This window comes from Ictalurus furcatus, chromosome 1 (assembly GCF_023375685.1).
Source record: "Ictalurus furcatus strain D&B chromosome 1, Billie_1.0, whole genome shotgun sequence".
Taxonomy (NCBI): domain Eukaryota; kingdom Metazoa; phylum Chordata; class Actinopteri; order Siluriformes; family Ictaluridae; genus Ictalurus; species Ictalurus furcatus.
In genome coordinates this window covers 20,768,185-20,796,021 of record NC_071255.1, presented here as the reverse complement: position 1 = coordinate 20,796,021, position 27,837 = coordinate 20,768,185, and the positions used below count along the sequence as shown (strand labels likewise).

Below are 27,837 nucleotides of genomic sequence, written 5' to 3'. Positions count from 1 at the left end.
CATAGATATCATCTGTTGCTGCAGCCGGTTTAATTAAAAACCCAAACAGATTACAAAGCTCTTCAAATCACTGAGTGCATTTAATCTGGACTGACTGTAGCGTGAATGTGCTTGGTGGATTCATTTAACTCTTCGTATTGTCATTTTAGCAGGGGGGAAATGGAATGTCTAATATTGTCTAATCGAAGATCGTTTCTACGTGTCGGTTTCTGAGAGCTGTCAGTTGGAGATGCCGTGTTTCTTCGCTTGCCGGTTCACTGTCCTCCCACTGAAGTAGACATTTCGGCTCAGGTGTCGGATAGTGTGGACGCCGCGGAGTCACGCTTCCATCGAATTTACTGCTGTGGACGATGATGGTGGAGGACGAGGAGCTGGATGCGCGTGCACTTGACCTGGACTCGGACTTAGAGCCGCGCAGCCGGCCTCGCTCGTGCACCTGGCCACTGCCGTGTCCTGAGGACTTCCCCGCGGCCGTAGAGCTCAACGGAGCTCCTTGTCCACTGCTGAAGACGGAAGCCGAGATCGGCCCGCCGTGCAGATCAGGGAGGAAGAGTGTGAACCCCGCCGAGGTGAAGCGCGAACCCGGAGCCACGCCGTTGCCATGTATGAGCGGCGCTGCACTCGATGTCGCCGGGCAGCTGCGCAAAGCCAAGTCCTCACGACGCAACGCGTGGGGGAACCTGTCATACGCGGACCTGATCACCCGCGCCATCGAGAGCACGCCCGAGAAAAGGCTCACCCTGTCGCAGATATACGAATGGATGGTGCGATACGTACCTTATTTCAAAGATAAAGGAGACAGCAACAGCTCGGCCGGATGGAAGGTAAAACGCACGTGCACGCATACGCAGATTTACTAGGGTACAAGCACCAAGTACACGTTCTTCTTGAATTCTGCATTTTGGGCTTGCATCTGTATTGTATTTTGTTCCTTACTCTCTTAGTCTATTAAGAGAGTTAGTTTTTATAGGCTACTCCAACATCAAGCATAAAGAACACTAGAAGTTTGTCTGTCGCTTGATCTGCCTGAGCATTACTGAGATGCTCAGGAAGTAAAAATATTTTGTAAAGACAACGATAGTGTCAGAAGTGCTTGGGACTCCTGCGGTAGTATACTCATTGTATTGTGGAGTATCATTAGCAGTCATTCTTACATACACACATCACACTGCCCTACTTGAACACATTTTACAAATTATTTATCACGTGTAGTCTTTTTTGTCTTAATAATTAGTTTCAGAGGTCCAGGTCTACACTACAATAAAGCATACTCATCATTATCATTGTTATTCTTTAGCATCATTTGTTTGCTTTAGATCATATGTTAAAACATTTTGATTTCCACAGCCAACTATAGCGGACGACTAAGCAGTATACTAAGAATTCTACAAACCATTCATTAAACAATCAAACAAACAAGCAAACAAACAAAACAAAAAAACAACAAACATTAGTGATAGGTTGACTGTTCTGAAAATGTCCACTGATGGGAGACAAATGCGCATTGAAGACCCAACCATGACCACTGCACTGTGGCTCACCGCTCTGTGGGCTGTGGGAAGAAAAAAGACCTGAGCATAACTCCAAACCCATAAGTGTTCAATGGACTTGTAGTTTCCTTGGCTTAGGCACCTGGGTCTGATGTAAGGTTATCTAGTTTAAATAATGTGTGCTGAGGTGTGTCTACAGGTGTCTGAGCTCCATTATCCCTTCACTGTGACAAGACACTGTACTAGTCAACCACAGAGTGGCCTCCATATCTTTAGCACTACTGTCCCAGTGCAGGCTTGCGTAAGGGCAAATTAAGGGGTTTACCACAAGCACTGTTAGTCTACTACTGCAGCAATTTTTAGAGCTTGTCCAGACATAGCCTGAGCCCAGGTAATGAAGGTGATTAGGCATGCTTTTAAAAGCACACTTGTGCTCAGTTATAGATTTGACCCGGTTTCCGGTAGAAAAAATAGGAATAGTGTTTCAAAAATATACCCTAAACACAGACATATAGGCTGCATACTGTAGGGACCATTCAAACTGGCATTTCCTAAGTAGTGTTGACTAACACACTCCCTTTTTGTGATGAGTAACTCATTGGTGATTTATCATTGATAATCTATCTTAGTTAAATAGCACCAAATTACTCCCTGAGATCCTTCTGTGGCAGTTTATGTATGATTAGCACTTCAGAGGCAGTGGACCATATTCACTATAAGAAGAACACTTGAAAATGCCTTTAAAAACAGCATGCAAATAACAGTATAATAAGCCATTCTGAGAAGGTTCTGGATTATTTTCTTTGACCGTGTGGACCCTAAGAGTGTAAAGTACATATTATGACATTGCTACCATGGAAAAAAAATCCTGTTAAATAATTTCATTACGAACTTGACCTATGTCCCTGTGCTCTGGTTTAGTAGGTCAGGTGTATTTTTGTGTATAGGTACCAGTAATCATGCCACATCAGATTGACATGTTTTCTCTTTTGTTTGTGTTACATTTACACAGTTTGAGACTATGCAAACCTACAGGTTAGCAAAGCGCTTTCGACAGCCAAAAGTGGCTCTCTGGAATTCCTGAGATTTGAGCTCAGAACCTTTGGATTACTGGTGCAGAACCTTAACCACTGAACCACTACTATTCTGTTTGTGGTGGTGTAATTATGTTGACCATGTGTTAGTTGAGCCCTACTGACACTGCTGAGGAAGTGGTGTCGTATTCTGTAGACGTATGTGTAGGGGGATCCTCTGATCAGTGTGACAGCATGCCATCGCTGCGGATTATGTGCTGCTCACATGTTTTTTTTTGTTTTGTTTTTGTGTGTACCAGTGCATGTGTGAAGGAAAGTATTTAAAAGAAAGAAAATGCTGTGGATATTTGTGAGAATGCAAGTGTCAGATTAGTTAATTGCTTTTGCTGCAGTGTACTGTGATTTCTTTCTTTGCAAATATCTGAAATTATTGCCTTAACTGTGTGTGTGTGTGTGAGAGAGAGAGAGGGAGAGGGAGCGTGCAAGTGATGAAGTGTATGAGTGTCTGACCGCTGGTGTTCTGGTGCCAGAGGATTGCAAGTCAGGTCAGAGCATGTGCCAAGCAGTCAGTCAGACGCTCTAATCTGAAGTGACGAGAGCGTTATTTATAACGTGTCTTTAGGTATGAGCACAGGCCAGCAGTGCAAAGGGTCAGCAGCCTGCCATTGCATGCAGTCTGTCAAAATGAGAGCAAGCAAGTCAGTTAGAATAGAAAGAGTGTGAGAGAAGGAGAAGGAAACACTGAAACACTGATGGGAATAAGGAGTCTATTTTAAATATTCTAATAATTTTATTATTGATATAATAATATTTATTAATTGGTAGAGTTATGATTCTAAATCTAATTCAGAAAGACATGATGCAAAGAGATATATGGGATATACGTTATTGTTTTTCAGTGTAGATCTTGCGTTTGCTATTTTGGTTCACCATAACCCGAAGTCCATGCCTTTATGGTGTAATATTTACAAGTCATACAAGTCATGTTCGCCTCACACCACCAGGTTTGCAGGTTCGATTCCTGCCGCGGCCCTGTGTATGCAGAGTTTGCATGTTCTCTCCGTCCTGTGGGGGTTTCCTCCAGGTACTCCGGTTTCCTCCCCCAGTCCAAAGACATGCATAGTAGGCTGATTGGCATGTCCAGTGTGTCCGTAGTGTATATATGGGTGTATGAATGTGTATGTGATGGTGCCCTGCGATGGACTGGCACCCTGTCCAGGGTGCCCCATGCTCCCTGGGATAGGCTCCAGGTTCCCCTTGGCCCAGTATAGAAAATGGATGGATGGATAAAAACAATTATTGTAAATGGTCTCTTAGCACTCTGAAGTGGTTACACTGTGTGCGTGAGTGAAACTATAAGCACTGAAGCTCATTCTTCAGGGCAGGAATCAAAGATTAAAGATAGAAAGTAAGCTAAGGTCTTATCCATATTTTATTGGTGCTAGTGAGCAGAGCTGACAAATGATGAAGATGAAGCATCTAAGTGAGAAACAGAAATATAATTTCTGGTGAGTGTAATTACATTGCGATTATGTCATTTACTGAGGTTACATACTGTGCTCAAAGGGGAATATCAGTGGCTGAACTGGACTCGTCCAAGCCATGACACATAGCCCCTGGCTTCACATGGCTTCTCACTAGTCTTCAAAGCCACACATGGTGCACAGATTACACAGGATGTTGCAGAGCCAGAGCAGAACTCAGACTCAAATCCCTGTTCTCTGTAGTCATAGAATATTTGAGTTACTCATGCATATTTCATCTGTGAGTAATTTGACTAGATTAGACTCTATAAAATGCACCATTCTCTGCTTAGGTTTAACTTATTAGCTTTAATTTATTTAGAACGTTAAATATTGGTGCAAACACTAAGAAATGCAGTGCAGAAAGTGATCCAGGATCAGGATTTACAGATTGTTTGATCAGGATTTGCTCTTGCATTCTGAAACAGCTTGATTGCTGCTTTTTACTGCTGCTTCTTCCTTCATTTTTAAAATTATTGCTCTGGAGGTGTGTGTTGTGAGGTTTTGATGTGTCTCCTTAGATTTGGTGCTGTTTTTCTGGCTCTTTGGATTGGACTGGTGCACTAGGACTTTATGAGCACAATGTGGATGGAGTAACACATGTCCATGCCAAGCTTAGAGTGCAGCCATACTAGTAACTGGGAGATGGAAAGCAGGCAGGCAGAGAGGGTTGACCTTGGAGAGGGTGCTTAAGTTGTAATGACTGTTTTGGCCAAGTTGTCTTTGTTCACTTGCTGTATATGAAGTGTTATAATGTGTGAGGAGAATAAACTGCATTGTGCGCAAATTCCAAGAGACCAACAAAAGGAAGAATGTGTGGGCACATGCCAACCAGATGGTTGTACGCAGAACCCTGAGGTACACTGGACCCACAGAGCCATAAGTGTAGGCCTTGAGTGCAGTTTGCTTCTTAGCGCTTAACATTATTTTCCCAAGCTCTGCCTTTTACCCTGCTCACACACAGGCAGGAGTGTGTGAGGCGTCATAGAGAAGAAATTATGTAGTGCTTCAGAATAGTTTGGAAAGATCTGTCCAGTTATCCAAACCATCACTCAGATCCTGATGATTCCAGACGTCTTATGAAAAGGCTGTATGCTCTTCACTTTCTAACTTCAGTAAACTTTTAAACATTATTCTATTGAAAGGTGCCATGAAGAGGTCAGGAAATGTTTCAACTGGATAAGAAGCAAGGACAAGGTGTTCTGTCTATGAAGGTGGATGATTTCAATAAAGCCTTAATTTGCTCCTCAGTATATGTTCAGACTAGGTGCAACTTAAAGGGATTTGGGTGCAAAATGGATTAGAGTAAAATCTGTATTTAGAAATCTAAAGAAATCGAAAGTATAGGGCATTTAAAAAGTGTGTGCCTATGCATAACAAGCAGACAGAACATATACAGTGCCCTTCACTAATTATTGCACACCTATATTTAACAAAGATTTTTTTTGATAAACCTGTGTTTTGTTTTATCTATCTATCTATCTATCTATCTATCTATGTATATGTATATATTAACATACAAGGACACATTGCATGCAAGACAGATAAACAGTGCAATTGTGTTTTACATGTAGAAGTCTCTGTGAACTATTGAAATGTTTTTGTGGTTCCCATCTCTCCGTCTGTGATTTTATCATGACCTTTCACATAGTTGGTCTTGAAGGCTTCTTTTGTGTGTGGGCATTCTGTGGATATTGAAGGTTGCACATTTCAGCCAGTGGGTGAGTGCCTGACGGGAGCAAGTGTTTAGATGTGCCACAATGTGTGTGTGTGTGTCTCTGTATGTCTGTGTGTGTGTCTGGGTGTGTCTGTGTGTGTGTGTGTGTCTATGTGTCTGTCTGTCTGTCTGTCTGTCTGTCTGTGTGTGTCTATGTATTTGTCGGTCCATTGAGTAGGCTGTTACCTACGTCTATGCGTGTGTGAGAGACAGAGGCACTGTAAGTGCATGTGTGTATATGTGTGTGCACCTGTATTCATGTGAATGTTTGTATGTGTGTGTGTGTGTGTGTGTGTGTGTATATGTATGTGTGTGTGTGTGTGTGTGTGTGTGTGTGTGTGTGTGTGTGCGCATGTGCGTGTGTGTTGATGGGCTCAGTGGGAGACTGGGTCCTGGGGGAATAACTCTCGTTAATAATTCAGACGAGGCTCATTATCAAGGCAGTGCAGATTTCTCCCTGATTTCACCTTAATTGCAGGCAGCCTGCTCCACTCAGGCAGTCTGTAGTCACGCTGTGCTCTCTTGCTCTCTCTCTACCTCTTTCTCATTGAACACACTCAAATTTATATACATATATGCAGATTTGGAATGAAAGCCTATGAGGATAAAATGAACAGTGTTCTTTCTAATTGGACGGTATCTATATTATTGTACAACTATATAAGGATCACAGTCCTTTTTATACATAATGGCCATTATTATGATGTCATTAGTAATTAACAAATTAGCATTAAATAAAATGGTTGTGTTTAGTAATTGGTTGTAATTCTAATCAATAACCGAATAAAATCTGTGACTTTTAGGATTAACAGATGCTTAGTATCTTTTCTGGTGATGCTCTTCCAGAACTGGAATGGAGCAATTTTTGGCTTGTTTCTGGGTTGTATTCAGTTTCTTAAGTCTTGTATTCAGTAAGATCTCAAGTTAAATACATGTTTAATGATGTTCAAGCCCCCCCTCAGCACTATGTTAGCACATACAGTACAAAATTTTGAGCAGTTAAGGTGCTTTCATACACTTAAGAATTCATCCTGCTGCTGTCTTTGGTACTCACAAGTGAGAATATTTTATTTGCAATCATAGATAACTGTGTCACCAGGCTTTTGAGAAACCTTATATTTTGTCTAAGTTTCTGATTTAGCCTCCTGATAGTCTGCAAGAATTGATGTTTTGCTGAGAATAAACAGCATGCACTACATATAAATCCTTCATTCAGATTCAACTCAAATAAATGACTGAGCAGCCAATTGTCCGATTAATAAAAGTCTTCTGAAATTAGGTGCTATGTACAAAACGGATTCTAATGTGGTTGACCCAAACAAATGGATCAAGTCCATATATATATAAAATGTGTGTGTGTGTGTGTGTGTTTTCTTGACCTGATTTTCTACATATATGTGTATGGGAATCATATAGTGAAGATACTTTGCACTTTAGGGAATATACTGCTTCAGCATATTCTCCTTATTGCATGTCTCAAGCCCATGCGTGGAGACCTATGAAAACAGTTCACACGGTAAAATTTTGACCTTTTTAATTTATTTGTAATTCTAAAATTAAAAGTTCTCTGAGACTGAGATTTGAAGTCTGTTTACCCACAGAAATTCAAACACATTCATTGATTGTATCTAGAAGCAATTGACATAATATATATTAAGTTAATTTGAGTCATTTTATTTAAACATAACTAACTATTAATTGATGCGCTGAATACGTGGGCATTAGCCTACAAGTTTTGCAATCAAACATGGTGTAAATGATAGGAGGACAGTTAATTATCTCACCTCCGTAGCCCGGGTTTGATTCCCGGGCAGGGAACCCCAGCCACTGGAGGTTGTACTCAGTACCTGTCCCAAGCCCGGATAAAAATGGGAGGGTTGCGTCAGGAAGGGCATCCGGCCAAATCAAATATGCGGACCATTTATCCGCTGAAGCGGACCCTGCCATAGCGCGGGAATAACGCTAGGAAGTAGAAAGAATTGTACTACTAATTCTTAATTGTTTAAATCTGAATATTCAAGACTTAAATTGCAAAATGGTAAGAGGCCCATCATATACAGATTTACTCTTTCAAAAAATATTTACAGCATTGAGAGTTGAGGCTCTAACATTTCAATAATTTACTCTTAAGATACTTTATTGTTTTCTTAGCTAGCCAACCTCATTTATTATGCTAGCTTTATTATTATCTTCTAAAAGTGTTCTAGCCAAATTTAGAGAGCAGAAATATTTTGCCTACAACAGAAAAAAACATATTTTTTTGTCAAAATAGCTATTTTTACTTAATTTGTTATGTTACTTCAGAAGCAACATGTAGCAGGTTTTCCCACATTGCCTCACATATGTAACATATGTAACATTTCTGTGTTCTTCAGTTAGTGTTTGACTTAGACTTGAGGTAATCACAGCTTGTTCCTTCTTACAGATTCTTCTGTCTTCTTACAGAGACGAAATGATGGAATGACTCCCATTCTTTCTTCCCAGACGTCCACAAAATCAGTCCAGCTACTCATGTAGATGTGAAATTACATGTCATGCTAATCCACAGAATTTTTAATCCTCTGCATTCCTGGCTCAAAATTTGCACAAGATGCAGTGTTGCCATGACTAAGTACAAGTGCATCTCAAATTCAATCACAATGGTTGAGAGTCTACCAAAGTTCAGATTCCACGCACAACATTATTGAGCTTCTCTGTACCCATTGCCAGCTAGGTTCTAATTATCAGCATGTTAGTACTCACATGAACACTCATGTATCAGGGAAAGAATGTGGAAATCTGAGAAAGTGTGAAATGATCGTAGCAGCTTGACAGCATGCATTTGGGAGCGCGCTGAGATGTGTGGATTGATTCAGACCCAGCGACATGGCTTTCGCTCGTAGGATGCTGCTGAGTGCTGATTGATGGCTATTAATGTGTCTTGTGAGGAACCTGAGGTGATTTATGCCTTAGAGAGTGCCATATCTCACGCTGCTCTCCTTTCCAGATGAAGCATACTGACAGGCTTAGGAAGGCTAGGCACACTCGCCAAGGTGATGTGCAGCTCTCCTATGTTATGTGAAATTCTGAACCTGGGTTCATAAGAATACCTGAACTGAAGCTCTGGTCTAGGATCAGCTATGACTCCATCAGATCAGGCATCATTGATTATGTGCGCAGCAGCTTAACTGGAGCAGAAATAATGCATCAGTTCAGATCCTGTACTCCAGTTGCAGGAGTGGGAGAGGAATATGAAGTGTGACATCTCAATGTCAGTCTGTATGGTAGAGAGCAGGCCAAGGGAGGGCATGTTGGCTGTGGTTAATATGAGAACTGTTTACCCTTGTCATCTGCTGACTCTGCGTTCATGTTGGTCTTTCTCCTGGGTTGAAGATAATATGTGCAAGGAAGGACACAAGAACTATCGGATAATCCTAGACCTGACGCTTGCTGTATAGATGCAGATTTGTACTCCTGTGTTAAGTAAGCCACATAAATAAAAATAGTTGGCTAGGAGCACATTTAGAGTAACCAAAATAGAGTGTCTGGTTCAAGTGTCTGGTCCACAAACTATTCACTTTCCTGGCCAGCAAGTCCAAACATTTGGTAAATATCCAGTAAACTTTCATGATTGCTTTAAGGTGGCCATATGTTGAATGTTGAATACAAACCAAACTACTCAACACCAGATCCCACATATCTATAGCAAGATTTGCTATTTTGGGGACAGCTGTAAAATTGCTATCACCCACAACATCCAAACCCCTCTAAATGGTATTTTTAAAGTCTGCTCTATTCTGTGTAGCAAGCAGTTTGATTTTGTTTTATGGATGTGTAGGAGCAATATTTAGCAGGACTAGTGGGTTGTGGATGTGGCATGTGGTCAGACTTGGGTAAGGGAGCACAGTAGGAGCCAATGTCAGACCTATTATAAGTGGGACAGTTTTTGGCATAGAAGGTGTAATCCATTGGAAGTGACACAACTGTGGTTTCACTATTTTACAGGGTTTGCTTCTTAAGGATTTAATGCAGTCACTAGGTAGCAGGAGTGTTTTGCTTAGGCAGTAGGTCACTATTTGGCCAGGGTGATGGTGGAGTAATTGGGGGGACATGGCGGTGAGTCAGATGGTTAAGACGTGGCAGTCCTATGTGGATTTGAGTGTCACTGTGGATGAAAGTAGGTCAGTATCTGAGCATATGTTTAATATTCTGACCATATGAACGCTAAACTATGAGACGACAGATAGCCCGTCATGAACCCAGCCTGTTTTTCGCTATCTCTATTCATCCTTCTGTTCCCTCTCTCCCTCACTTTCTTAGGCTTGTAGTCTCCTGTGTTTTTTCCCCTCACACTTTTCAGTCTCCAAATCTTCATCTTTATTTGTTTCCCCCTCTCGTTTAGCATTCTTCTCACTATTTCTGCGCACTCTAAGAATCTATAAATCCCTGACTCATCCATCTCCTTCATTCCCCCCAGTTCTCGCTCTGTTTCTCTCAGTCTCACTCCACTGCTTTCTATGTCTTCTTGCTGTCTGCTGGTTAGTGTGCAAACTCGAGACCCCTAAACCTACTGTGCATCGAATGTCTCGCTATGCTTCCACCTCTTTTCATGAGTGACATTTATGGACAGCTCCTGACAGTGTGCACAGTCTTCAGTGCTCTCTCCCTCTCTCTCTCTCTCTCTCTCTCTCTCTTTATCTCTCTCTCTCTCTTTCTCTTTCTCTCTCTCTCTCTACCCCTGAGATGCACCTCAGTTTATGTCTAGATAGGGTGCGTTGGTGACCTGGTAGTGCACAGTGACAGAGAGCAAGCATGTGTTACAGGCTCAGGGATTCTGGCTGCAGCCTTCTACTGTCCTCACGTTTTCAGTGATTTAGAAAGGTCAGGGCTGGGGTTGTCTCACCCTCCACACTGCCAGGAGGTGACTGCTGCTTTGGAGCAGGGTACTAGCCTAGGCTTCCAAATGCTCCTACCACTTTTTTCCTGTTGAGAGAAGAGTGGAGTTAGAAGAAATAGTAGGAGAGGGATGTGGATAGAGTTGCAGGTGAGGTAGAAGGAGGGAAATAGCACACTTCAAATCAAGTGTGTATCCATTAGTGAGCTCTTTCTCTCTCTCTCTCTCTCTCTCTCTCTCTCTCTCTCTCTCTCACACACACACACACACACACACACACATTATGGCACATCTACACACTTGCTCCCAACAGGCACTCACCCACTGGCTGAAATGTGCATGGTTTGTACACCAGACAACCAGATTGCAAAGCTTCCAGTATAAATCAATAATTAGATGAATGCAATAACAGCTCATAAAAGGAAGGCCTTGCGATTAAGCGCAAAATGGGTGATTGGCATGAAGTGATGGAGCTGTAAGGAAGAGTGGTATTTTGGGAATGCACAGTCTCCATTATGTAGGGAAGGCCATGGCTTGAGAATGGCAGCATGCATTTGTGCAATGTTAATCTATCTTCCCTAAGCAAGCAGGTTAGTGAAGAAATTCTCCAGTTCTCACAAGTGATTCAAACAAAAAGGCTGATGGGGAAATATAGTTCTCAGAAGAAAGGCTTGTGTTTTCAGATAGGAGGATCATTTCATTGTGTGCTTGCTTTGTGTGCGTGCTCATTCTTAAGTATGAAACCATGATGGCATATAGCACAAAAGGGCATGGAATAAGGGCAGTATCAGTATTGTGCTGCCATGAACTAGGAAGAGTACATATGAAACAGTGGTTCACCCGGAAGCTGTTTGAGTTTGTACTGATATGTGTGTGTGTCTAAAATGTACTTCAGTTGCTTGTCCTCTGGTACCTGCTGAATCATATGATGCTGGTGAAGCTGAAAGGGAATATACATGTGTGTTTTTTCTAACTTTTCTTCTTTTACTTGATCACTTGGGGCCTTCATGGATCGGACTTGTTTGTCCAGCACATCCCACAGATGCTTGTTTGGATTGAGATCTGGGGAATTTGGAGGCCAAGTTAACACCTTGAATTCTGTTTCATGTTCCTCAATCCATCCCTGAACATTTTTGCTGTATGGCAGGGTGCATTATCCTGTTGAAAGAGGCCACTGCCATTAGGGAATACCATTGCCATGAAGGGGTGTACTTGGTCTGCAACAATGTTTAGGTACATGGTACATGTCAAAGTAACATCTACATGAATGCCAGGACACAACGTTTCCCAGCAGAACATTGCCCAGAGCATCACACTTCCTTTCCTGGTTTGCCTTCTTCCCATAGTGCATCCTGATGCCATCTCTTCCCCAGGTAAGGACGCACAATCACTCAGCCATCCACATGATGTAAAAGAAAATATCAGACCAGGCCACCTTCTTCTATTGCTCCATGGTCCAGTTCTTATTGTAGGCTCTTTTGGCAGTGGAAAGGGGTCAGCATGGGCACTCTGTCTGGACTGCGGCTACGCAGCTCCATACGCAGTAAGCTGCGATGTGCAGTGTGTACTGACACCTTTTTATCATAGACAGCATGAACTTTTTCATCAATTTGTGCTACAGTAGCTCTTCTATTTGATCAGACCAGACAGGCTAACCTTCACTCCCCATGTGCATCAATGAGTCTTGGATGCCCATGACTCTGTCCTTCTTTGGACCACTTTTGGTAGGTACTAACCACTGCATACCGGGAACACCCCACATGACCTGCTGTTTTGGATATGCTCAGACCCTAGTCGTCTAGGCATCACAATCTGGTCCTCGTCAAAGTCACAAAGTCACACACGCTTGCTCATTTTTCCTGTTTCCAACACATCAACTTTGAGAACTGACTGTACACTTGCTGCCTATGTAAGGAGATAATCAGTGTTACTCACTTCACCTGTCAGTGGTTTTAATTATGGCTAATTGTTCTCTCTCTCTCTCTCTCTATCTCTCTCTCTCTCTGTGTGTGTGTGTGTGTGTGTGTGTGTGTGTGTGTGTGTGTGTGTGTAATTTTAGATCTTAAACTTTGTTTAATAAAACCTTTTGAATGGATTTGACCACTGTGATGAGAGATGGCTGTTTTCTGCTCATTTGACTGTTTAGTAATATATGAAAATATTAGCCATTATGTTTATTAATTGTGTTCATTTTGATATTTAGCATAGTCAAAGAGAGACAGGGAGACTAAATGGATTTACAGGAGACAAGATGTAGGTTTTGGAATGTCTTCTCAGCACCACAAAGAGCAAATTGAGACAAGGGGTGTGAGTCAGAAGAGAAAATATTGTAAACAAGCAAAGTCAGAGATAAGGGTAGTAGAAAGAAAGAGGGAGAGAGAGGGAGAAGAAGAGAGTCACAGGAAGCAGTGATTTGGAGTAAGCTCAGAACGGTGATTTATATGATAGGATAAAGGGATGAAGAGAAATGGGTGGTGGAGACAGGCTAGTATAAAGTGAAAGGGGAGGAGAGTGATGATTGCGTGACTGAGAGGAAAGTGCATAGCTCTGTGTGTAATGCTCTCAAGTTAGATATTAAAAGGAGCTTGCCTCCTCTCCAGTCCTCCTCGCTCTCTCTCTCTCTCTCTCTCTCTCTCTCTCTCTCTGTGTATGTGTGTCTCCCCCTCTTTCTTCCTCCTGCTACCCCTCTCTGCTCCCTATCCATCTGCACTAATGATCCACACTCCCTGCCACACGGCCAGGCTGAGTGATGCCCACTGACAGTATCACTCAAGTGGAAACATTGCAGTCGCTGGCCAGAAGACGATTCTTACACACACACACACACACACACACACACACACACACACACACACACACATTGACCAATTCCCCAGTTTCTTAATGACAATACTGTATTAGGCGCTGTTGCGATACTGTGATATGTCAACACACTGGAAGAGGTGATTTAATTATAATGCAAGTAGTGAGAAGCATCTCTATACCAGACAAATTGGCTGTAACTCACTTTGGATATACAAAATTTTCTCTATCACAGACTTTAATGCAAAAAGAACTATAATAACTTAATAATAAGTTATTTTTAATTTATGTAACAAGAATCAGCACTAACAATTACATAAGAATGATATAAGCTTTTACAAGAACACATTAATTATAAATTCAACAATTAATATAATCTATTGTCACAGACATGTTGTCAGATTAACCTTAGTTATCCTAAATTTCATCATGGTAATCATATCAAACAAAGAAGTCAGCAGTACTCAATCACAAATACAGAAACTAATAATAACATAACACTTATTACCAAATATTAGAAAATTAGGTCAACTTAAAGATAAAAGAAACAGTACTGAACAGTAAACTAAACATAGACAGCAGATTTGATATTCTCTCATATAAAATGAGACATGCATATGCAGATCTTTCACCTTTCTCCTATTTTTCTTATGGTAATGGTTCTCACACCAAAATTCTGCACAGTGACCTGACATTTTTGGAGAAAATACTCATGCTCTAAATTCAATTGAAGTCAATGAGACAATAAGCCACCTAAATTATCACATGTTTATATGTGTTAGTAGAAATTCATCCTGTGGTAATGCATAAAAGGTCAAACTTGCACCCATGTGAAGGAGCTCTTCATCCAGATGTATTTTACAGCTTTAGTTTTCTTCGTAGTTGTAGTCAATTATGTAACTTATAAACTCTTCTATTGCTTGGGTTCTGCAAAATTGAGCAACATTTCTCAAACATATTCACATGTATAACCGAACAAATCTCAATAATGGCTAATCTAGAATTCAAACTCAATAATGCCTTGAGTGCTGTTAATGACAACAAAATTGAGTGTTCCTGTTCTGTAATAGAGAGGTTAGGCAAGAAACCTTGAAAAGAGACACACTGTGACAATGAGTCATGACATGATTCTCACAACCTCGGAAACCAGATAAGCAATCCATAATAATGCTAGTATTAATGTTAACATCATGTCTTATACATATATTCCTGAGTGGCAGCGGGATGGCTAATTGGCTCATTTAAAAAAGTCAAAAAGATCAAAAGTTTTTTGCCTGTGGTATCCAGAAGCACAAAATTGGGCAACCTTGTGAAAAGAAAAAAACATAATCACAAAATAAACATAAAAAAAGAGGCTGAATAAGCTGATGTTGTCTTTTATTTAAAATGACTAATTGTACAGTTTTAACGTGTTTATCATGTATTACATTTACATTTATCGCATTTGGCTGACACCCTTATCTAGAGCAACGTTATTTACAATTGAGCAGTTGAGGGTTAAGAGCCTTGCTCATGGGCCCAGCAGTGCCAGTCACCTTCTTTCGCTAGTTCAAGGTCGCATGGAAATATTGTAACACCAGTGTTACCTGCTCAGAATTTACATGCACAGCCCTGACCCAACCAATTCCAGTAGCATGCCTCATAACATCAGTTCTTATGAAGTTATTCAGCTTGCTTGTTGATGTACATTTATAACCAAGATGTGGTAATGGCCTCCACCTGTTTCCTGTCTGTGGCACAGCAAGGCTCTTGGTTCCTGCTGAACTGCATGACAGTTGAGGAGATAAGCAGAAGGTTTGAATTTAGGTCGTGGCAACTCTTTTCTCCAGCGTGCGTGTATTTGTGTGTGTGTGCGCGTGTGGACCCCGCATCCATTGGCCCCTATGTCCTAATCCTGATTTGGCCTGTATGCTAATTGAGAGACATGATAGTTATAAAATAACCCATGTTCCCATGCTTCATGTGCATATTCATAATCCAGAGCTGCTCATACTCAACACATGTCCCAGCTCTGCTGCTGCCCTTGTCTGCGCAGTTAGGACCAGATGTATCAGAGGCCTCCTACGCGTGGCTCAGTTCGCTTCTGGGAAATTGGAAGTATGTCATTCTTCACTAAGCTTCCTTTCGACTCTCTTTATTGTGCCATCTGTCAAACTGTGTCATGCATAGTGAATGTTATATGCATCATATTATAACGCCAGATATTAGTGAAAATAATGTAATCACAGAAAACATCTCAGACATGTTCACTTTAGATAATGGTTCAAAATTCAAAAAGTACTAACTGTACAAAAGTATAGTTCAATATCAATTAAATCACATTTATTTATATAGCACAATTAGAGACAACAAGTGTCAGCCAAAGTGCTGTACAACATCATGAGGCCAATTAACTAAATAAATGCAAATAAAATTAAACAACAACAACAAAAAAAACAATAACAGGCAAAACTACAGATTAAAAGACAGGACAAAACAGAAGACTCATTACTATGGCGTATACTACAAACCCTGGGAGAATAAATAAATTTTTAAATTTAATTTAAAAATGTCAAATGTAAGGGATGCCTATATAAAAAACGTAAAGCCTGGTTACCTGGAAAAGTTAAAAGTAGATCTTGAAGCTCTGTAGAATGAGAACAGAGGAGGTCAGTGATGTAGTTTGGTGTCAAATTGTGCAGAGATTTAAAAACAAACAACTCTTTACCAAATGACTAATTAGGCCAATTGCCTCCCTGAAATTTTTAGTTAAATCCCTGAAGTATTGCAAAACATTTATTTTCACCAGTTGAGTGAACTTAAAAGCCATCGTTCTTGAATCTGTGAAGCCAATTAGATCGAAAATCAAGCAATATATGTATGATAGGTGTGCTACTAGAATCCAGTCTAATCTCCATTCAGATTTATTCTGCTAAAAAAAAAGAATTGCACCTGCTTTATATATTCCCATAATTAAATATAATTCACTGACAACTTTACATACAGTATGTTCCTGGCTTCTTTTTTGCTGTGCATTTGTACTATAGAAGAAAGCTATCCTGCTTTCATAATCACAATACTTTGCAGAGACACTTGAGGCACCTCATGTACTTCATCTGCAACTTGCTCACACATGGAGGGTGGCACTAATCCAAAACTTAGAATTAGTTGTCAGTTTAACTTTTGGACTTGAATCATTATCTTTTTATTAATATGATAATCCTCAATAGTACATACATTTGCTTTTGCAAAATATATTTCTTCAACTTACCCCTGTTCTCAGACTGTCCATTGTATTCTAACACTTCAAATCATCCATTGTGTTTTATTGGAGGGAGATGTTGATGCTACATCAGTGAGGTAGCACCAAGAAAGATGCAATCGCCATGTCATGAATCGCCTTTAACATACGCAAATAAACCTGTTTGTCTCACATAGCTGTTCTGTGTAGTTGTTCATCACCTTAAAACATCCATATGAAACATTAGTCCACGACATTGTATTAATGATGACATTGAACATTGGAACAGAAATCTATGGTCTTAAGCCGCTTATCGTATTGATGACAACATACGGACCACTAGGTGGTCCAGATACTATGTAAGAGCAGTGGTTCACATCAATTATTCTCTTTGTCCTTGTCATTTTTAAACCATACCAGGACTGAGTTTTGCAAGTTTCATAAATGCTTTCCTACCTCTTCTCTGATAAAGGTCAAGGACTGTGTTCAGGAAATAGTAGGAGAGCTGACATAAGACCAGATGTCCCTCTGTCTATACTGTAAGATAATCAGTTAGAATTAATTCAGGAACAATATTGTTTTTCATATTCAAGCTTCTTGAATACTGTGTGCATGGAAGTTTGCAATGGAGGCAGGAGAAAGAGGGTTGGGGGATAAAGGGTTACAGCAGCATAAGATGACAGGAATAAGACTGTCCTTATTAAGTTTTAAGGAGACTGTAAAAGGTCGAAGCATGCCCCAACATCCATATCCCGCCTCCTGAAAGCACCACCCAAATCTCCTTTACCTCTCCATCAGGCGCTCCTGTGGGGCCATTAGCCATTCACATTCCCTCTCATTAGAGCAAGAGTTTTACTTAAGCCATTGGACTCAGCAGTCTGCGGCTGCAGCACACATTAATATTTTAGCAGCTCCTGTTGAGGAGCTGAGAGCCAATTGCCCCTTTTGGAGTATAGAGCATCTACTCACTCACCCTCTTTCTCTCACTTATTCTCTCACTATTGTTCCTTTTCCATCTTCCATCTCTGTCCTCTATATCATACAGGCCTCTTTTTTACTGGTCCCACACTCTTTTGCCCCTCTTCCTTTTTCTCATTCTCTCCCTCATTCCACTCCCACCAAAAGACTTTAACACAAAGTAACTTAATTGGGCTTTTTTTGTGTCTACAAATGGCTAAAGAGGGGTATCTATTCATTTCCCCCACTTTTTGTCTTTAAACGGATAAAGAATAATTGCTTTCTTTCCTTCCTCCTTCCTATCCCCTATCTTTCTCACAGCCTCTACTAACTTTGGACCAGCTGGTTGAAATCTGAAATTTTATCTAATCACTGTGATTTAACAGCCAAGTGTGTCATTATCATGACATGCTGATTAGGTCATACTTAATGAGTGTTTGAGAATACGTGACTTATCAATGAGCCCAAAATTGGTCTTGGGGTATTGAATGAGAAGAGCAGAGTCAACTGACCACTGCACCTATCACACACTATTAGTCTAATAAAATTGGGAGTTGTGTCTCCTATAATATTTTAACATGTAATTATTTGATCTGATACAGGAACTAAAGAAACTCCAACTGTTCCAACTTATTTATTTATTTTTAATTTGGAGAACCATTTGTTGGGATTGTACAAAGATTATAACTCAGCATTTCAGTATTCATCTCAACATAACATCCATACACACATCCATCTATCCATCTTCTATACCACTTATCCTTCCTTCAGGGTCACAGGAAACCTGGAGCCTATCCCAGGGAGCATTGGGCACAAGGTGGGGTACACCCTGGACAGGGTACCAATCCATCGCAGGGCACAATCACATACACATACACTACGGACACTTTGGACATGCGAATCAACCTACCATGCATGTCTTTGGACTGGGGAAGTTGTTTGTTTTTAAACCGGAGTACCCGGAGGAAACCCCCGCAGCACGGGGAGAACATGCCCGCACACACAGGGCCACGGTGGGAATTGAACCCCCGACCCTGGAGGTGTGAGTTAACATTAAACAACAATGACAACAATAGATTGATAGCAGTGAGGTAACTCCTTCTAATGTGTAACTGATGTGCCAGAACAGGGTTCCTTTAACATGTTCTGTACAATCTATGTATAAAAGTAAGTTATTACACAGTACAGGAATGAAAAGAAAAGAAGGTTCTTCAGGAGTGTTGGTGATCACATGATTCTGTACTGGAGTTTAAAAATGTTCTCTAAGGCCCATTTCCATTAATGAGTTTGAACAGCCACTGGAAAGAAACTGTTCTTATATCTGGTTGTTTTAGGACTCAGTGCTTTGTTGCATCTGCCAGAAGGAAGAAGTTCGAATAAGGATCATTTTTAGCCATTCTTAGCTTTTATAATGCCATTGTCATGGATCACTTAGTGAAATCCTGTTTCAAGAGGAATAGGAATGGAAAATGCTTCAAGAGATCTGCTCTGAATACTGCACAGGGATCAACTCAGACTCTCAGTGTGAGCTGTATGAGCATGGAACAGAAACAGAGATTATTCAAGGTATTTATTAAAGTGTCTGAAATTAAAACCAGTAATTGATAATGATGGGAGAATTATCAGTTGGTACATGCATTTTATTTATGTATTTTTTACTGGATCATTCTCCTAACTTGGGTTCACAAATAAAATACTTTACCAATGTATCATAAAGATTTATCTGCAGTTAAATTTTTAATATGTTATTTTTGCTCAGCTATCTCTGTATGAACTTGAATGTTAATATATACTTTATGTTGTTATAGATGGTGAATTGTACATCATGTACTTGGAGATTCAGTATACCTTTAATTCCCACCTCTCTCTCTCTCTCTCTCTCTCTCAAAATGTCTTTTACTTAAGTAAACTCCCCTGGTCTGCCTCCCTTCCCCCAAATTCCCCCATGTCACTCCCTTGGGGAGGGATAGTTGGATGGGAGAGAACTGGCTGCTATGGCAACAAGAGCCCTCCCTTTCCCATGGGTCTCCTTAGCAACTGGTCGCTGGGTACTTCTCCTTTAAGTGTGCCCCGTGTGCCAGGCTTGTGTGTGCATGTATATGTTGATTGTGTTGCAGAGTTTGCTGCTCACCAATGCATGACCTGGTCATCAGCTGCATGTGTGAACATGCCTGTATGCTGCTCCTAGGTTTGCTTTATTTCTAAGAAGGTGATTTTGAAAGGAGTCAAAACTGCCTGGCCAAGTCATCAGAATGAATTGCAAACACATATTCATAAGGGTTTGAGTTCATCTAGCTACCTGAGTCTTTGACTATAGATTGAACGTGCGTGAGTGCGTGTAAATGTAGGGGGTCCAAGCGTCTGATTGCAACAGCGTATTCCCAAGCTCTGAAACTAAAACAATTAAATCAGTGATTGTATAAATTTTGCATGCTGAACACATGTCTTGCAAATGAGTTTCCTGCTCTGGTGAAATTAAATTAAACCCAGAGAATGATCTGTATTAAAGTCTGATCAGAGGTGTGTGCTGACCTTTAGGATGTGGGAAATGAAATTCTTATGACTATAAATGAGATTATGATGAGAGAGAAGGAAAAAAGGCTGCCTGCATTTGTCCTATTGTTGCTTGTCCATTTTTATGTGTATGGCAGATGAAGGTTGCAATATAATCAAATCCTTGCACACTGCCTGTGGGCTATTAAATAGACCAACCTTGCACACGCACACATATACACATACACAGAGCTGTGCACTGATACTTACTTACAGCCTTTCCTTGTAAAATCCTGCAGTTAAAAACCTGTTCAAAAATGTGCACGACTTAACAAGGTATATGGCAAGCACTGTGGAAAATGTGAGTCGAGTTCACAAAGAAGGTGTGTGGGCGTGTGTATGTGTGTGTGCACATGGTTGGAGCAATCAAGAGCTCCCACAGGTGTACCACTCCTGCACCTGTTGTGTGAATACTCCCTGGGGGGTGGAGGGAAGGTCTGGCGTGATCTGGCAGACCAGTGCTGGAAAAGCTGCCCTCATACTGCGCTCGTGATGCACACCCAGCTGATTTTGACTGGGCTGGAAGATGCGAGGATCCCAGGTTGCTCCTTGCCCTGTTCCACAGATAAAGCATGGCTACTCTTGTGCTGGGTGGGGGATTTTCCGATCCCCTGTCCAGCTCTCAGATGCTCAGCTAAGCTGGCACTGCTATTTTTATCCATTCAGCCCACGCAGGCTTGTATCCACACCCAACCACCCGCCATCCACCCAGCCTGCAGGAAACACAGCCTGGGCTCTGCAATTATCACACAACCAAGCAGGAATCACCCACCAACCCCATTACCCTCACAGCAGAGTGGCTGTCAGTTTCTGACCACAGAGCTGGCAGACATGTGCATCTCCGTTTTTGTCTCTGCCTTTAAATACACCATATTTACACAGAATTTTGAGAATATTGTGTTATTTCCAGATGATGTGATTGTATGTACGTATATTTTAGAGACAATTCCTTTCAAGCTTTCCTATCCACATAATAATATATGGTAAATTGTAAATAATATTTTGGCAGATTAACTAAACTAATTGATTTAATCTCTTGGTGATTAGATACATGTTTTACATATTTCGTCTGTGTATGCTGTGTTGTCAGTTGAACAGGCAAATTCTTTTTCCTTCGGTTACTGTGCTAACTGCATGAGCTGAAGTCTGGATTTCTATGCTCCTTGTCAGAATCCCCCTCCCTGTGAGAAACGTGTGAATACATTTACCCCCCAGTTTCCATTAATCTGTGTGCCACTGCATTCTTTATTTTCCTTCAAAGGGACAAGCCCAGCCGTGACATCAATCACAGGATGTGAATATTTATCCGCTGCTAATTTCCATCAATAGCCTAGAGACAGGCTTTGCTGACAAAACTCATTCCTGTGCTGAACAAAACCTCTTGCATGAAGTTGCCCCCATACACCCACCCCACCCCTGTCTTTGCTGTTAAAAGAAAACATTTCACAGTAAATGCAGTTAATAGTACCCTCACCCCCACAACACACACACACACACACTTGGTGCTTATCAAACTAATGGGGTGTATAGAGAGACAGTACTGTATATAATGGCTGATGACATATGAAATGGCTTAATAATGACTGGTTGAAGATCCCTAGTCTTGTCTGGCAGATGCTGCTCTGTGTGTTATGGTATAGCAACTTTCTTTTGTGTGGTAATATTATCTGAACTGAGTGAGAGGTTTCATTCCTTTGTTACATGCTTCTGTCTCAATCTCATCAGGCTGTTCTTTTAGTTGTGATTATATACCCAGCAAGTTGGACCTAAATAGTTTGACCTGTTTCATGGGCCCACTTGAGTTAACAGTGGGAGGTAGCAGATTGAAGCGGGAGGGAGTGGTATTTGTGGAAGGCAACTCCATTGTGTCACTTAGATGGTTCTCACAGTGGACCCCAAGCTGTACCCTCACATTCCCACCCCATCCCCCACACATCTGCCCTCTATGCCAGTCTGAAGGGGCTGAGTGCCTGCCTAGAAGCAATGGCATAGGGGCAGATGGCACACAGCCAAGCTTGTGAACTGGGTACTGTCACAGATCTCACGCAAAGCTTCATACTGTCTGATAGAGTAGATGTGATCATCACTAGAAGATTCATCTTGGCTCTTGGTGAATACAACCAAGGGAAGTGGTGACTGAATTTCCTTTCATGCCACCGTCTTTATTCTTATGGCATGGATTTCACTGTCCTGCATAGTTTAAACATTTAGGGCAAAAGTGCAGGACAGCGGGCCTCCTTCAGGCCAGCCATTGAAAACTCTTTCCATCTTGTTGTCATGGTGTTTCCTGATGATTATTTTGTGTTGACCCTGAGCTCTCAAAAACTGGATTTTATTTTTGTCAAATTGGTTGAATCCGTTCTTAATGTTGATGTTCCCATTCTGAATATTAGATGAAACTGGGTGGGGGTGTGGCATTGAGCAGGAATCTATTTGAATAGGGTACATAATGGGTGAAAAGAAGGACAAGAGGAAGACAGGGAGAGATTAATTCTCTGTTCTGATAATGGGTACAAAGCAAGGCTTCTTGAAACAGGAAGTCTGAACCTTTGGCTCTAAACATATGCATGCTCTTGGAAAAGCCCATTTAGTGCCAAGGCCACCTGTGCTTTGGAAAAAAGTGCAAACTTGTCAGACTGGGAGGTTAGTAGGTCTTAAGCTCTTAATCTTATGACAAAGAAGACTTGGGTGAGGAGGTGTGGAGATGGAAGCTGCATCACTAATAGAACTATCAGGATTGTAGTCCCTAATGAGAACCGAGTTCAAACACTTTCAGAAAGGGCCAACTGGGATGTTGGACTCGTTTTTCAGTTGAGCAAGAGCTGTCCTCAAGTCTCTTTGTTTCCTGATTGTGTTGTCAGGCACTGGTGTATGTGTGCATGCAGTTAATTAACAGTGTCTGAAAGTGGTTTATTGGTGGGAAAATAGGTGAAGGCTCTGATTTTACGGCCCTTGATATAGGCTCTGAGCTCTCTTTTAATAGCAGTGGGAAGCATCGCTGATACTTAGCTTATACCTGCTCCCTAGGGATGTAAATGGAGTGTGTGGGCCTTTGTACACAGATTGAGTGATATATCTCGTTTCGTTTATGCTATACTTATTACATTAAGAAATATAATATATTAAACAATTTAGTAGCATTCAAGAACTTGATTATTTCAAGTTGATTATTTTATATTACATCATCATCATTTCTGCACATTATAGTATCTTCTCTGCAATAGGCTGGAATCACAAAGGTAGCAGGGCATGCACTTCAGCCCTAACAGTGGGATCCACCTATCTGGGAGTGCCCATGAGTTAACTAGGATTAGACTATGATTGTCTGGGATTATGTGGAATGGAGCAGGGATTAATGCTGATTGCCAGTTTCTGGGGTGTGAGAGGTCTGGGATGCCCAAACAGCCCCTGACTCATCTTCTGATCGTCTGATTTCTACACACAGAAAGAAGCTTGCAAAATGATTTAGAAGATTTTAGCACAAGAATGACAGACAGGTGTCACAGTCAACATAAGGAGCATAACTGTTTCAGTACATGAGGCACAACAGAAAATATTATAATAATAATAATAATAATAATAATAATAATAATAATATAATCATGATGGTCTTTGGTCTTTGGCAGAGATGATAGAACAGACAAATATTTTGAGTTCAGATGCGATTAAGTCAATGAATATCATCATCATGAATAGTATTAGCATAGTGGAGATGGACAATTGGACCTTAACCTGTAGTGCCACAGTAATGATATTTTGACTCTCTTGTTGCTGATGTTCTGAGCAAGTCCTACCACAGGCCTGGTTGCTTGATGAAAGGCTGTGGGGAGCTCAGGTGCAGCTTCAAAAAGCAACTCTTTCCTCCTCCCTCTTCATAAGCAAACCCCACAACAAATTCGTGCTTTATTTTGTGTTCACGTTTACCCTGTTTCCATGGTTACCCTACTCAGTTGGAGGTGCTACCTTGAGGAGCCATTCTTCGATCACCTGACAGGAGATGCTGATTTATTTATTTATTTATTTATTTGGTCTTTTCATTCAACCACATCTTGGTAGTACATGCATACACTGAGATTTTTAAATAAAATATGGAAACATATTCCATATTATTTAAATCATTTAGAATATGTCTCTATATTTTATATCGTAATCATCACTCCTTCGCTTTCTGGGAAAACACATTATTAAATGTGTCTTTCTGGCTACACACACTATAAGTTGAAACAATTATTGTTAAATCACTTCCCAGCACATGTGGGAAACATGCAGATTGGTTGTGATATAAGTGATCAGCAATTAAGAGTATTATTTTTTAATAACTAGTTAAATGTTGCACACTTTTTATATGCCGGATTGTTTCTGCCAGATTTGTGCAATAAATGCATCATCAAATTAGCAACATTGACAATGTATTTTTTTTACAAGACACACCCAGAAAGGTTCCCAGGTTGGTTCAGTTGGATAACAAGTAATGTTGTATGTCTAGCCCTATATCTAGCAAATGGAAATATGGTCAATTTAATTATTTCAGTGCATGCACACAATAAGTGTTAATATGTACACTTCAGTGATTTCCCTAGATATAGTAGAGCAGTGTTTTACTGTTTTACTGTGCAACCTACAGCTAACAGTTTGAGTGTTAACTAAATTGCAAGACTAAAGACAGTAGACTTGACTCAAACTTCAGCTTGGAGACTTGAGACCTGACTTGGACTTGGGAAAGTGACTTGTCAGCATGTGCATTTCTTTCAATTTATTTGGCTCTGGATAAAGAATTAATAAAATAGAATGTAGTCACTTGAATGTGAGGGAGAAAGGAGCCTCTCTGGGGCAAATATAGGTTAGAGGAGTAGAGAGAGGGTGAGATGTGGAAAGCAGATAGAACAAGAGTAAGAGGCTGATTTGTCTGACTTTATTACTTGCAGTCAGCACTGGCTCAACTCAACATATTTCCTTTCTCAGACTGGGAGTGGGGGCTGGCGATGAGCCAGGCTGGCACAGGCTTCAAACACAACCCAAGCCAAGCACACTGAACCATGGATTAGCTGACATCCACACCAGTCTGAGGGAGGAATCCCCTAGTCACAGACAAAACTCAGTCAATAAACAGAATACATGTCAGCCAGTCATCAATAGCTGCACTACAAAGAAACTGAGCAATGAAGTCTTTGCAGGATGACTGCTTCTATGAAATTCCATGTGTTCAGAATGAGTGAAAAAAAATCATAATATTTCCTTTAAGATGTTAATAATCTGTCCTTTCTTTTTTTGTCTTTTCACATACAGAACTCCATACGCCACAATCTGTCACTCCACACCCGCTTCATCAGGGTGCAGAACGAAGGCACGGGGAAGAGCTCCTGGTGGATGCTGAACCCTGAAGGGAGTAAGGCTGGGAAAGCTCCCCGTCGACGGGCAGTCTCAATGGACAACAGCACTAAGTACCTGAAGTGCAAAGGCCGTGTAAACCGCAAGAAGGTGGTAGGCAGAGCAGTGGTAGGCACAGTGGGGCAGGGATTTCATGGCTCCCCAGAGCAGGCTAGTCCAACAGGGAAGCCTGTCACAGGACCAACAGGTGTTGGGGAGGAGTTTGAGGCATGGACTGATCTCCACTCTCGGACTAGCTCTGCAGCCTCCACATTGAGTCTGTCACCCATTATGGTAGAGGAGGAGTTAGAAAACCCAGAGGAGGGTAGGTTGTCCTGCTCCACTTCCCCACACATCTACCCCAGTCCCTCCAGCACTCGCTCGCCTGTGGCACATTGTCCACCTGTGGAACTGCCACAGCTAGCGGACCTCACCGGAGCCATCAGCTTGGAAGAAGGTTACCACCACCAACAGCCCTCATGCCACAAGCGCCCTCCCTACCACTACAGCAGTGGGTCAAAAGTTCAGGGCTCCTACAGTAGCCCAGCCTATGGACAAACAGGCCTGGGCATGCTGTGCCATCAAACACCATTGCAGACTATCCAGGAAAATAAGGCCTCCAGCTTTTCTGGCAACATGCAGACTTACTCAGGCACAAACACCCTGCAGAGTCTGCTTACTGGAGGCTCACAGTACTGTGCTAAGGACATGATACTTGGCCAGGACCATGAGCCCATGATGGTTCCTTCCAGCAGTATGGTGGGCAATTGTCATAACCATAACTCTGGGCACACCCACAATGGCACACATGATCGTAACCCTGCTCACAGCCACAACAGCAACCACAGTCTCAACCAATCACACAGCCACAGCTCTGGTTCAAGCATAACCAATAACCCCACTCATAGCCACAGCATGAATCACAGCATGAGTCACAGACTGGGCCAGAACCATCAGCCTCAAAGCCATGCTGTCCTTGCCCAACCCATCAGTGGCCACATGCAGTCATACAGCCATAAAGCTCCATACTTGTACAGTCCTCCAGCCCATGCACACCTTCCTGCCTCAACCACACTGCCCCCAAACCCTGCTGGAATGCAGGGCATCTCTCAGGACTCTTGCCACCTAGCCACTGCCCCACACCCTCACCCCCGCTACAGCGCCACATACCCAGGTCCACACCAGCAGGCAGTGGCTGATGGACCATACCATCAAGCTCAGGGAATGGGGGGAGGAGGCAGTGGTTACCAAGGGTACCACCAACCCCATCATGGTTACCCTCATGAGCGGCTACCAGCAGACCTAGATCTGGACATTTTCCATGGCAGCTTGGACTGTGATGTTGAGTCTGTTCTCCTCCATGACATGATGGACTCAACAGAGGAGATGGACTTTAATTTTGACTGCTCTCTGGTGCAGGGGATGGGTGTTGGGATGGGCATGGGCATGAGCATGGGACTTGCAGGCCCACAACAGAGCCACAGTAACCAGAGTTGGGTGCCTGGCTAAGAAGCAATGCTTTCCTATGAACATTATAAGAGATCAAACTACCTTTAGGCCTGCTTAGAGCAGGGCGCACCGCTTCCTTTCCAGGGAGATGCACTGTGCGTGACAAAAATCAAGATGAAAAACCATAGTTTCAGTTTCTAAGTTTTGTCTTACTCTGCCTGCTCATCTCTGTTTCTTTTCTGAAATGGCCCTCTGTTAGACTCTTTCTGCTTAATGTTAACCCTTTGCTCTTGCCGAATGAACCGTGATGACAATCTCAATTGTGTTACCCAACATTGCCTTCTTCTCCAGTCAAAATTAAATGCTTGAGCACTTTAACTGCGTAAAACAAATCCATTTCTTACTCTGACAATGTTGAGTTGTTGCCTGGATGGCAGTATCTGTAGCTGGCCTGTTTCATTCACTTATGGGTCCAGTATGCAGAAAAATGTAACAGATTTTTTTTATTCAAAGAGGTTATTCAGCTTGCATAATAAACCAATTGAAAAGTCCAAATTTTTCAACTGGGTGGAATTTCTGATAGTTATTTTCTTGAACGACCTTATGGACATCACTTCTGTTGGAATAAAAACAATCAGGCGGTGATTCCTATTTTCTCCCCCCTCTTTCTCACTCTAATTCTCTCAGTGAGAGATGTTAGAACTCACTCACCTTTTTTTCTCACCGATAGGTTCAGCTCCCCTGCCAGCCCAGACTGGCCCAACATCCTTCACTGGCCCATTAACGGCTTGATTGAAATTCAGCGTCTTGTTTTTAATCTCCAAAGTGATGCTGCAGTGATGCATCATTATT

At 41.6% G+C, this 27,837-nt stretch overlaps 1 protein-coding gene across 1 annotated transcript; it reads left to right on the top strand.

The window, feature by feature from the left end:
* Positions 1-87: 87 nt before the first annotated feature.
* foxo6a (forkhead box O6 a) lies at positions 88-27,770 on the top strand. The gene is made up of 2 exons (XM_053631824.1): positions 88-824; positions 25,456-27,770. The coding sequence occupies exons 1-2, from the start codon at positions 351-353 to the stop codon at positions 27,043-27,045; spliced, it is 2,064 nt and encodes a 687-aa protein (XP_053487799.1). The 5' UTR covers positions 88-350; the 3' UTR covers positions 27,046-27,770.
* The last annotated feature ends 67 nt before the right edge of the window (positions 27,771-27,837 follow it).